At 40.6% G+C, this 12,046-nt stretch overlaps 1 protein-coding gene across 4 annotated transcripts in view; it reads right to left on the bottom strand.

Moving 5' to 3' along the window:
* Nucleotides 1-12,046, bottom strand: part of MFSD6 (major facilitator superfamily domain containing 6) — an 89,536-nt gene that overhangs the window by 23,032 nt on the left and 54,458 nt on the right. For all 4 annotated transcript variants that reach the window (XM_070359652.1, XM_070359645.1, XM_070359657.1 and 1 more), the window contains one exon: nucleotides 7,654-7,751. In XM_070359652.1, coding sequence (XP_070215753.1) covers nucleotides 7,654-7,751 — 98 coding nt within the window. The remainder of the gene's footprint in view (nucleotides 1-7,653; nucleotides 7,752-12,046) is intronic.

Raw genomic sequence — 12,046 nt, 5'->3', positions numbered from 1 at the left:
CTCAAGAGTCTTCTCCAACACCACAGTTCAAAAACATCAATTCTTTGGTGCTCAGCTTTCTTTATAGTCCAACTGTCACATCCATAAGTGACGACTGGAAAAACCATAGCCTTGACTAGACGGACCTCTGTCGGCAAAGTAATGTCTCTGCTTTTTAATATGCTGTCTAGGTTGGTCATAACTTTCCTTCCAAGGAGTAAGCGTCTTTTAATTTCATGGCTGCAGTCACCATCTGCAGTGATTTTAGAGCCCCAAAAATAAAGTCAGCCACTATTGCCACTGTTTCCCCATCTATTTGCCATGAAGTGATTGGGACCAGATGCCATGATCTTAGTTTTCTGAATGTTGAGCTTTAAGCCAACATTTTACTCTCCTCTTTCACTTTCATCAAGAGGCTCTTTAGTTCCTCTTCACTTTCTGCCATAAGGGTGGTGTCATCTGCATATCTGAGGTTATTGATATTTCTCCTGGCAATCTTGATTCCAGCTTGTACTTCTTCCAGCCCAGCATTTCTCATGATGTACTCTGCATATAAGTTGAATAAGCAGGGTGACAATATATAGCCTTGACATACTCCTTTTCCTATTTGGAACCAGTCTGTTGTTCCATGTCCAGTTCTAACTGTTGCTTCCGGACCTGCATACAGGTTTCTCAAGAGGCAGGTCAGGTGGTCTGGTATTCCCATCTCTTGAAGAATGTTCCATAGTTTATTGTGATCCACAGAGTCAAAGGCTTTGGCATAGTCAATAAAGCAGAAATAGATGTTTTTCTGGAACTCTCTTGCTTTTTCCATGATCCAGTGGATGTTGGCAATTTGATCTCTGGTTCCTCTGCCTTTTCTAACACCAGCTTGAACATCTGGAAGTTCATGGTTCATGTATTGCTGAAGCCTGGCTTGGAGAATTTTGAACATTACTTTACCAGCGTGTGAGATGAGTGCAACTGTGTGGTAGTTTGAGCATTCTTTGGCATTGCCTTTCTTTGGGATTGGAAAGAAAACTGACCTTTTCCAGTCCTGTGGCCACTGCTGAGTTTTCCAAATTTGCTGACATATTGAGTGCAGCACTTTCACAGCATCATCTTTTAGGATTTGAAATAGCTCAACTGGAATTCCATCACCTCCACTAGCTTTGTTCGTAGTGATGCTTTCTAAGGCCCACTTGACTTCACATTCCAGGATGTCTGGCTCTAGGTGAGTGATCACACCATCGTGATTAACTGGGTCATGAAGATCTTTTTTGTACAGTTCTTCTGTGTATTCTTGCCACCTCTTCTTGATATCTTCTGCTTCTGACAGGTCCATACCATTTCTGTCCTTTATTGAGCCCATCTTTGCCTTAAATGTTTCCTAGTATCTCTGATTTTCTTATTTTTAATTTTTTTAATTATTTTTTTAATTTTAAAATTTTTAATTTTATTTTTAAACTTTACAATATTGTATTAGTTTTGCCAAATATCGAAATGAATCCGCCACAGGTATACATGTGTTCCCCATCCTGAACCCTCCTCCCTCCCCATACCTTCCCTCTGGGTCGTCCCAGTGCACCAGCCCCAAGCATCCAGTATCGTGCATCGAACCTGGACTGGCGACTCGTTTCATACATGATATTATACATGTTTCAATGCCATTCTCCCAAATCTCCCCACCCTCTCCCTCTCCCAGAGTCCACAAGACTGATCTATATATCAGTGTCTCTTTTGCTGTCTCGTACACAGGGTTATTGTTACCATCTTTCTAAATTCCATATATATGTGTTAGTATACTGTATTGGTGTTTTTCTTTCTGGCTTACTTCACTCTGTATAATAGGCTCCAGTTTCATTCATCTCATTAGAACCGATTCAAATGTATTCTTTTTAATGGCTGAGTAATACTCCATTGTGTATATGTACCACTGCTTTCTTATCCATTCATCTGCTGATAATCTCTAGTCTTTCTTGTTTCATTGTTTTCCTGTATTTCTTTGCATGGATCACTGAGGAAGGCTTTCTTATCTCTCCTTGCTATTCTTTGGAAGTCTGCATTCAGATGGGTATGTCTTTCCTTTTCTCCTTTGCTTTTCACTTCTCTTCTTTTCACGCTTGGCATATCTTGAAACAAGTTTGAGAAGCCTGCCAGCACACACTGCTGTGTGTAAGGTCGAGACTGAAAAGCACTATGTCCCAGTTGTTCAGTGTCTCCTCATAGCAGCCTCCCAGAAGAACTTCTTTATTGCAGAGCTTGTAAACATTTCACTTCCCCAAAGATAACTTTAAAAACCTGTTCACTGACTAGTCACTTATGGCAAGGCTTTAATGCATAGTCGCAATTTAACTTTTTAGAGTAGGATTTTCTAAATTATATTTCTCCTGGTCCTAATTTTTATGATAATTCTTTGTTTTACTTTATTGCATATTATTTAACATTTATTGAAAGCTAACTATGTGCCAGGTAATATGCTAAATACTTTGCATAAATTAATTTATTTAACACTCATTTCAGCCTGATCTGTGGCACAAAAGTCTAAGAGGCTTAGAGTGAGTGATTAAGCAGTTTGTGTAAAGGACACAGACCTACAGGTAGGGGAGCTGGCAAGATGATCTAATTCAAGGCTAAGCACTGTATTGTTTCCAGATTATTGCATATTTTGGTATGCTGTCTCAAATAATATACAGGACGATGTAGGAGCATAAATAAGTAAATAATTAAGACGCACTGATGTTTTTAGAAAGACGCAGTGGATGGCAGGATGGCATCCTAGGGGAAAAGCTATCATATTAAAGATTCAACTTTTAAATTTAGTTTTCAGCTTTTCTTCCCATATTTGTAAGTCTCTGAGATAGAACCTCCTGTATTATTCAAAAGCTTTAATAATTAGAAAACATCAACTACAGTTCATCTCTCAGGGGACTGTGAAACCAGAAAAAAAGCATTTATAGTATGTCTTCCTATGACCATGTCTCTTTGAAGAATTCAAAAAGCATAAGATGTGGTCTTTGCTCTTAAGGGTTAAAACCAAGTCAGGAAGTAATATTTGTTCCATAAAATAACTGGGTAACAAGTAAGTGCTAAACTGTAACACAGTCCCTAAGTTTGAGAACAGTTCAGAAAAGGAAGAGCTAAATGTCAGATGCAATTTGCCAGCAAAGCATTCTTGGGGCAGGAGATATTTAAATTCTAAAGGGACAAAATAATGTCTATTTTGAAGATGTTATGTATTAATAAGAACTTTCAGTAACTGTAAAGCATGGGAGCGATAAAGAATAAAACTGCTCTGTTACAATTTATAAGATTCTTCTGATTAAAAATTCACAGTAACATCAATGACCTCCGTATGTCAGTCTACCCACTGAAATACCAAGAGCATTCTGTATATATTATATACTCATGTGACAAGCTACTTGTGTTTCAAGAGTTAAGTCAGACAGAAAATTTCCAATAGCCTAGAATCACAGCTAGAATTTCCACTGTCAGATAAGGACCACATAGCTAATATTTCATAATTCCGCACTCTACCAGAACATGAGAGGAGGGGAAACGTGATTCTCACTTGGCTGAGCAGGCATACTAAACAAGAAGGTAAAGCTTCATGAATGTCAGTTCAAGCCTTCTTACTGGTGACATTAAAAAACTATCTTCTATCAAAATCTTAACCCACATCTTACTGATCAAGCGTCCTGCAGACGAGGAACCAACACAGACCTCATTTTCACAGTTCAGTGCTCGAGCCATTAAGGTGAGCACCACAGAAGGACCTCTTCAGTTACAGCAGTCCTGGTCTGGCCTTCTTCTCCTTAAATACATTTTAATAGCAAGAATAATTTGGATCACATGCATCTCTAAGTCTTGCAAGGGTTTATAACTAATACCCACATAAAAATGAGCATAACAAATCTGACCTTGATTTTTTTTTGACCTTGATTTTTATCAAAAGTGTATACTCCTGCTCACAATCAAGAATATATTTAAATGCTTCTCATACAGAAGGAGAAAAACCTATGGGTTTTGAAAATGAGATCTTTAAATAAATATAAACTATCCCACCCCTTCCACTGCAACCAGCAATGCTCTGAGGCACTTAGACTCACCATCTCTTTTTAAATTAAATTACAGGCTCCTTACCACCGACTACCAGTTGGTAAAGAATTGGCCTGCAATGCAGGAGACCTGTGTTCCATCCCTGGGTCAGGAAGAGTCCCCTTGAGAAAGAAATGGCAACCCACTCCAGTATTCTTGCCTGAAGAATCCCATGGACAGAGGAGCCTGGCGGGCGACAGTCCATGGGGTCAGAGAGTCTAACATGACTTAGCTACTGAACCACCACAGGCTGTTTATGAGTAGAAAATGTATCTTTCTGCTGCTTTACATGGTAGCACCAGTTGCCTACTGAACAACACATTTGCTGCAAGAGACACTGGCTACTAAATGTAAGAAAGAGCAGGGAAAAGAAACATGCTCGTGATCCCCAACAGTGTCCAACAGTCTTACCTCTATCCCCAAATAGTTACCCACATGGCCTCTTTCCTAGGGGCCTAGAGGAGAAGAAATACGCTTTATCCCCATCCCATCTGCCAATTATTACCAGCATGGCCTGAGGAACCAAATGCTAAGATGATGATAAACAGCTTCCAGGAATGTGGAATAACAAGGCATCCTCCACCAGTTACAGGCAGCCCCAAAAAGGAAGAGAGGAGCAGCCCGAGATACGGGTTCAAGCATACCCCTTGTCTCTGCCCCTTTGGTTGCTCAGAGGGTGCTGGTTCTCATGGTGTTTGGGGAACGAGGCAAGGGGTGAGAGGGACGATGAGTAGCCAGCCCTCGCCTCTTTTTTTTTAAGAAGACCCTCTCGTGTGGCGCGGGGAAGAATTAAAGAGTGCAAGTGCTGTCGTGAGCATTAGGGTGAAAGCCAACCTCCCCCACCCCACCCTCCCCTCCTATGGCTGGGTCTTTGGAAACTGTCAGGTAGCAGTTCCTGCCACGGGGTTACGGGGCATCTATCGTGACAGCGGGCTTGGCCTGTAATTAAATCGTTCCTGCTTTGTCATCATTTCTTGTCTGACTGCATCACCATTAGAGCTGCCTAAAGCACCAGGACTTGACAGTCATTTGGACAAGCCTTGCAAATATGCAAGAATCCAGACTGGAAAACAACCCTGTTCACTCAGAAGTATGTTCCTAAAATGCAGGATTTACTCCACATAGATAATCCACTGTTTTCCGTGGCAGGCACGGGTCAAACAAAGGCAAGGGAGACTGTGGTGTACAGCCAAAACACTCAGGCCTCACTTCCGCCAGGGGATGGACCCGTCCCCTCCAGGCTTAGACACAGAGAGCACTGTGGAGCCAGTCCCAGAGCCCTGTTAGATGAGGAGGCTCTTTGTATTTACAGATTCCCCCTTTTTACTTACTTCAGATCAGTAACTAGGTCTCTGCTGGCACAAGGTGAAATAAAATCAAACACAGAGGTATAAACTGCAGCCTGCCACAGGAGGCAGGGTGACCTGGAAATTTATATTTCCAGGTAGGAAATATAAATATAGCCGGAGAGGCACGTATGTACAATTTATAAAACCACGTCCTGGGTCAGCAGCTGAGGACGACAAACCCACCGAGCCCTCGCCAGGGTCTCCCGCTCGGGTTCCCGGGAGGCTAGTCTGCTCCGCACAGACTGCTTCGGCAGGGGGCTCTGCTCTAAGCCAGCATCTCCACTTCTCTTTAGGTCCCTGGCTGGAGTCCTAGTCCCCCTTCAACATCCTGCTCACCTATGATCTCCTTGGGGAATCTTTTAACAATATCTCCATCCTCCCACTCTCTGCTTCACAAAGCTGATCATTCCCTCTCTGCAGCATCTCTGGTACCTGGCACATTGCTCCTGATTCCATCTAACACACAGGGTAGCAGGCATGTGTTTACACAACTGCCTTCCAGAACAGTTGGCGAGACCTTGAGGGCTAAGTTAATACATTGTTTTTTAATTCCATTCCTAGCACCCGGCATCCTGCTTGACTTGTGGTGGCTGTTAAACATTTCTTTGATAAATTAACAGGAGAAAAAGTGTCTCGATTCACAACAGCATTTGTTTTCTTCCCTCTTACAAAATTCTTGTTATAAATATCTTCTTTAATCATAAAAAAAAAACTTCTCTCATTAGCTCTATTTTCTTAAGTCACTAATGCAAACCATCTTTTTTCATCTAATTCATATTAAATTAAAAGGAGAGAAAAAAGTACATGCATGTATTATTATGACAGGTATACTGGGTTTTTTGTTTGTTTCATTTCTTAGATAAGGGTCTGCACCTGATATCATACCAATAAATAAAGTAGTTAAATCAGGTGAGCATCCTCCTCATAGAACAGAGTAGGAATTAGAGGTGGAATTCCTAAGAACTGTGTTGCATATATCTTGTTATCATTGCACATTTCTTTCCTGCATTTCATATTTTGTGCTTTTTCTTATATGACAGAACACTGACATGTATGCTCCACCTTAAGACTCTTCAAGAGTTCTCATGATTACAAACAATTTCTTACCATAAGACCAAATTTCCATTATATATATATATATATATATATTTAAAATAGAATCTGTTTTCATCATTTATACCACTGCATCAGACCTGCGAAAAACATCTTTAAAGTGTGTACATACTTGAATTTTATAATTATCATATGACTATAAATTATGTCTCCTTTCAATTAGGATAATTTTTTTTTCTTGAAACGATGGCATTTGATGAATGACCTTGCATTTTGTACATTTCAGTTAGATATGTAATTGTGAATCTTTCATCTTCTATATTATGATAGAGAATTATGTTGATGGTACTGTATTTGTATCTTCAGGGTTACGGAAAATGATAACAGCAATCAATAAAGCTAATGAAATTGTATATAGTCACAGATTATTTGGTACAATTAATGATTTAGGAGCCTGGGTGGTCCCAGAAGACCTAAATTCCAATGATGTTGTCCTGAACCTTTATTTTAATCATAATACCAATCACCAAATGGAACAGCCAAGCTGCTAACAGAGCTTCTCAGGATACAGTCTGGATTATATAGAGCTAATGAATAGAAATCTATGTTTTCACTGTTCTTAAACCACATGGCAAGAAATTTTTTTCAAAGTTACATGTTTCAGGGAAACAGTCCAGTGAAGCAAAGAGAAGAGCTTAGGTCAGGATATTTGAGCAAAGATTTTAAAGGTTCACAGGAAAACAACAGTCTGACTGTAAAGCTTTAGTTACAAATCACTAGCTCTGATCAAAGTAACTGAAGAAATAAAATAATTATGGCAAACATTTTTATCAATTAGTTAACCGACAAAAACACCAAAATCTTTAAAACATAAATCCTCTTATATTCAAAACCACCTTTGGATGTGCACACCTCACAATTGTATGTAAGAGTTTATTGCAGAGTTCCTCTTTCTTTGTTGAATCACAGGGTGTGGGAAATAGTCCAGCTTTGTTTGGCTTGACAAACACAGAACACTCAGAGGAACTGAAGAGCCAGTCCTGCTGATGTCACCTCTTCCTTCACAACCATTTCAAACTCATATAAAACAGTGTGTCTGTCCTTCCTCTGTAGAGTCAGATGCTGAAGGCCACTGAACTTTCATGCAGTCATAACTCAGGTAGAAAAATAATCCTAACTCCAACTATTAACTCACCTTGAAGAACTTCCATGGGCAGAACAGTCCAGGCGTTTTCCAGGTAGGAAATATAAATATAGCGAGCTGTATTACAGGCCAGACCAATGTACAGAACCCTAAAAAAAAAAAAAAAAAGAAAAATGAGTCACTAGTAGAAATACAAAACATGCAAACATCAACTCCTTTTCCCCCTGCCCAGAATATCCCTGATCCAACAGATGGCTTTCCAAATTCAGGAGTGGAGAAACTAAAGGACAACACATGTATGCCTGTGGTGGATTCATTTTGATATTTGGCAAAACTAATACAATTATGTAAAGTTTAAAAATAAAATAAAATTAAAAAAACAAAAAACAAAACAAAAAAATAAATAAATGCAACCATGAACTCTTAGGAATAAGAAGGCTGCTTCTAACATATCTGCTCTCAGCCTTTTCAAAATGCTTGTTAATATAAAAGCAAACGTCGCCCTTCCTGAAACTTAATTAGTCACAGAGATGATGCTTTTTTAAGATAGTCTGGGCACACTGCCATCTGTAATGACATTGCTGGCTTCCTTCCAGGTGGCTGTAGGGTAAATATGCCTAGGATTGTAACTACCTCACTATGATGGGGAAGGACAGGATAAAAATGAGAACGTATGAACATGTGGCCTCACTTGCAATACACAAGACACGGAGTAGCTTCACAAGGAGACTCTCAAGGTCATTGAAAACTATCCTCCAATGATGAATAATAAACTACTTGGAAATCAAATACTTTTTTCCTATGAGTTCAATTGATACAAGTTCATTATTTTTAAAAAATCCATGATATCGCATGCTTATGAAATTGATAAATGTATATCAGCCTCTAGCTTTCACCCTCACAATCACCGCCACCAAAATTACGAGTGAAAACACAATGAACAAAAGCCTCAAGTGGTGAATCCAAGCACAAGTTTCCGATCTCTCTCTTCTGAGCCAGTTGGGCTGGTTTAGACGCAAACGGTGGCTTCTTCTCTCTACAGAATACAGCCTGGGGGGTTTCCTTCTCTTGGTTGTTTTCCATTTCTTGGGTAATTTCCAAGCTTAATACTTTTCTTGTTTTCTAAATCCAAGTGAATGAAAAGTAGAAGGTAAAAGAAGGAAACCAATCTGACGGTCAGCAGTTATTTTCCTAATTTTGCTCGACTGTGTTTTTATACCAAAATCATTCCTATAAACAATGTTCTCTTTTTCCAACACTGGATTAAGGAAAGGAAATGCTCGGAGCTATCCAGCTGGCGTTAACGGCAAATATGTGCAGAAGATGGGGGAAGGCAACAAAAGGGCTGAGGTGGCGGCAGGGGCTAGGAAACGGGTATCAGGCACGATTTGGGAGATCTTCAACAGTGAACTGGCCGGGTTATCATAACCTTCGGATTCTGTGTTCTTCTTATTTGTATGCTTTGAGGGAAAAAGTATGTCTCAAACCTGTTTGATAAAAAGTCAGCCGAGCAAACTTGCTATAAATCCGTCAACCAGGGCCCTTCTGCTAGGAAATAACAAAAAATCCACAGGCGATTAAAATGTAAAGTGCACTATACAAAAAACAAGGTACACAAATGTTTCCTTCCAGGTTCTAAGGCAGTCCTGATGTGGACATCAGCTTCACCTCACTCACGCTCAGCAAACATGCTCTATAAAGGGCCATACAGTAAACACGCTTCCAGATCTTCTGCAACTACTCAACTCTGCCTTTGTGGCGTGAAAGCAACCATAGACAAAACGTAAATGAATGAGCATGGATGGCTGTGTTCCAGTACAGATTGAATTAGGAACACTGAAATTTAAATTTCATGTCATTTTCATGTATTGCAAAATAGAGGTTTTTTTTTTTTTTTCAACCATCTGAAAGGGTAGAAACAATTCTTAGTTCCTGGACCCTACCAAATAGGCAGCAGGCCAGATCTGGCCCCTGGGTCACAGCTAGCCAACCTCTGACCTAGCTCATTAGTTCTGATTAACTTTGTACATCAGAGCTACTTGGGCAGGTGTTAACAACTACAGAGGTCAAGGCCCATACCACTCTCAATTAGGCTGAACTCAGGCTCTGTGCTTTTAAAAGCTCCCCAGGTTATTCAGATACTGAGCCAAAGATGGAGAACCACTGATCTAGCCCTTTCCAGGCAGCTCCCAGTAATTCTTGCCCATAATGAAATATTGGGCAATACATCTTCCTCGTGTTCTTATTGCCTGTGCTTGGTAACTTGCTTCAGTTCTGACTCTTTGTGACCCCATGGACTGTAGCCCACCAGGCTCCTCTGTGCATGGGATTCTCCAGGCAAGGATCCTGGAGTGGGCTGCCGTTTCCTTCTCCAGGGGATCTTTCTGACCCAGGGATTGAACCTGTGTCTCTTATGTCATATTGCCTGTCCTGAAGCTTTCTTTTGAGCCTACTTTTGAATCAGTTACCACGACAACCACTATTCAATCCAGGCCACGGTCCATAGATCTTGGCTCCAAGTAACCCAGAATTGACTGGCCCAGTTTGAGAGGCAGACTGTGCTATATACTTCAAACCTCTGCCCATGTGGAATTCAGTCGAATCTGTAACTTTTGGGAGCCTTAGGTCTCAGATTACCACCAACAAACCCAGGGGATACAAGTTGATACATCCTTCTTTTCCACACTGCTAATCTCATAACTGATAGTCCTTCAGGACCAAACATGTGCCTTAAAGGAAAAACACAAAGTAAGTATCCAGGGCAAGTTACTTCATGTCTCAGAGCCTCAGTTTCCTCATATATCAAGTAGACAGTAACATCAGCTCTGCAGGCTCATTGTGATCATTACAACACAGTGAGTTGCCTATAATAAGCACTCAGTAAAAGGTGTTATTATTACTAGTCTTATTAAAGAATAGTATCCAAGTATCTATTTTTCTGATAAAACTTTGATCCCAGAATTCCAAAAGAGAGTGTGGAGCTTTCCTTCCTTACCAACCATTCTGGGGAAGCCAATGGCTTCAAAAAATCATCAAAGGTAAAAGGATAAGCAGAAAGGAAGACGGCATTTTGGTCTATGAAAAGAGAAAGTAGTAGATACATATTTATTGAATAATCATTGAAAAGTACTGCAGCAAGCTAAGAATCTCTCTACTATCTGAATGGGATATTTAAACTGAGACATTATTCACTGACTTTTGTGCTGATTGTGTCATCTCTAAAATGCATATGTTGAAATTCTAAGTTCTAAACCCTAGGATCTCAGAGTATGGATATGAAAGAAGGACCTTTAAAGAGGTAATTAAGGTAAGATGATGTAACATCAGTTCAGTCTCTCAGTCGTGTCCGACTCTTTGCAACCCCACAGACTGCAGCACACCAGGCTTCCCTGTCCATCACCAACTCCCAGAGCTTGCTCAAACCCATGTCCATTGAGTCGGTGATGCCATCCAACCATTTCATTCTCTGTTGTCCCCTTCTCCTCCCTCCCTCAATCTTTCCTAGCATCAGGTCTTTTCAAACGAGTCAGTTCTTCACATCAAGTGGCCAAAGTATTGGAGTTTCAGCTTCAGCATCAGTCCTTCCAATGAATACTCAGGACTGACAGATCTCCTTTAGGACTGACTGGTTGGATCTCCTTGCAATCCAAGGGACTCTTAGGAGTCTTCTCCAACACCACAGTTCAAAAGCATCAATTCTTCTGCGCTCAGCTTTCTTCACAGTCAAACTCTCACATCCATACATGACCACTGGAAAAACCATAGCCTTGACTAGACGGACCTTTGTTGGCAAAGTAATGTCTCTGCTTTTTAATTATGCTGTCTAGGTCGGTCATAACTTTTCTTCCAAGTAGCAAGCGTCTCTTAATCTCATGGCTGCAGTCACTGTCTGCAGTGATTTTAGAGCCCCCGAAAATAAAGTCTGTCACTGTTTCCATTGTTTCCCCATCTATTTGCCAGGAAGTGATGTAACATGGGTGGGCCCTAATCCCACGTGACTGGTGACCTGATAAGATAGGGTAGCGACAGACACAGAGGAGGGACCAGGTGAGGACAGTGGAAGGCCAGCCAGGGAAAGAAGTCCTCAGAAGACACGCATCCTGCCAGCACTGTGGCCTGGGACTTTCAGCTTCCAGAACTGTGAGGAAATAACACTTCTGCTTTGTGGGGTGACAGCTCTAGCCAATGAATACATGCACACTCGTGGAATTAAGACTTGCTAATAAAAAGGAATTTACAATATGTTTTACGAAATCATCTTCTGGACCATCAAATTCATTATACTGCATAGAGAGCACACGTTTGAGGTCCAGAACTTTTCCTGGGCACTAAGAGGTCTGGAAATACAGAAGAGTCTGAAAAAGGCCTCTCAGTGAAATATGGAGACCTACCAAGCACCTATAGTGAAACAGCTCAGAAACAATATCAGTGCTTTCCTGTTTCA

This window comes from Bos mutus, chromosome 2 (genome assembly GCF_027580195.1).
Source record: "Bos mutus isolate GX-2022 chromosome 2, NWIPB_WYAK_1.1, whole genome shotgun sequence".
Taxonomy (NCBI): domain Eukaryota; kingdom Metazoa; phylum Chordata; class Mammalia; order Artiodactyla; family Bovidae; genus Bos; species Bos mutus.
This window is presented reverse-complemented; position numbering and strand designations above follow the sequence as displayed.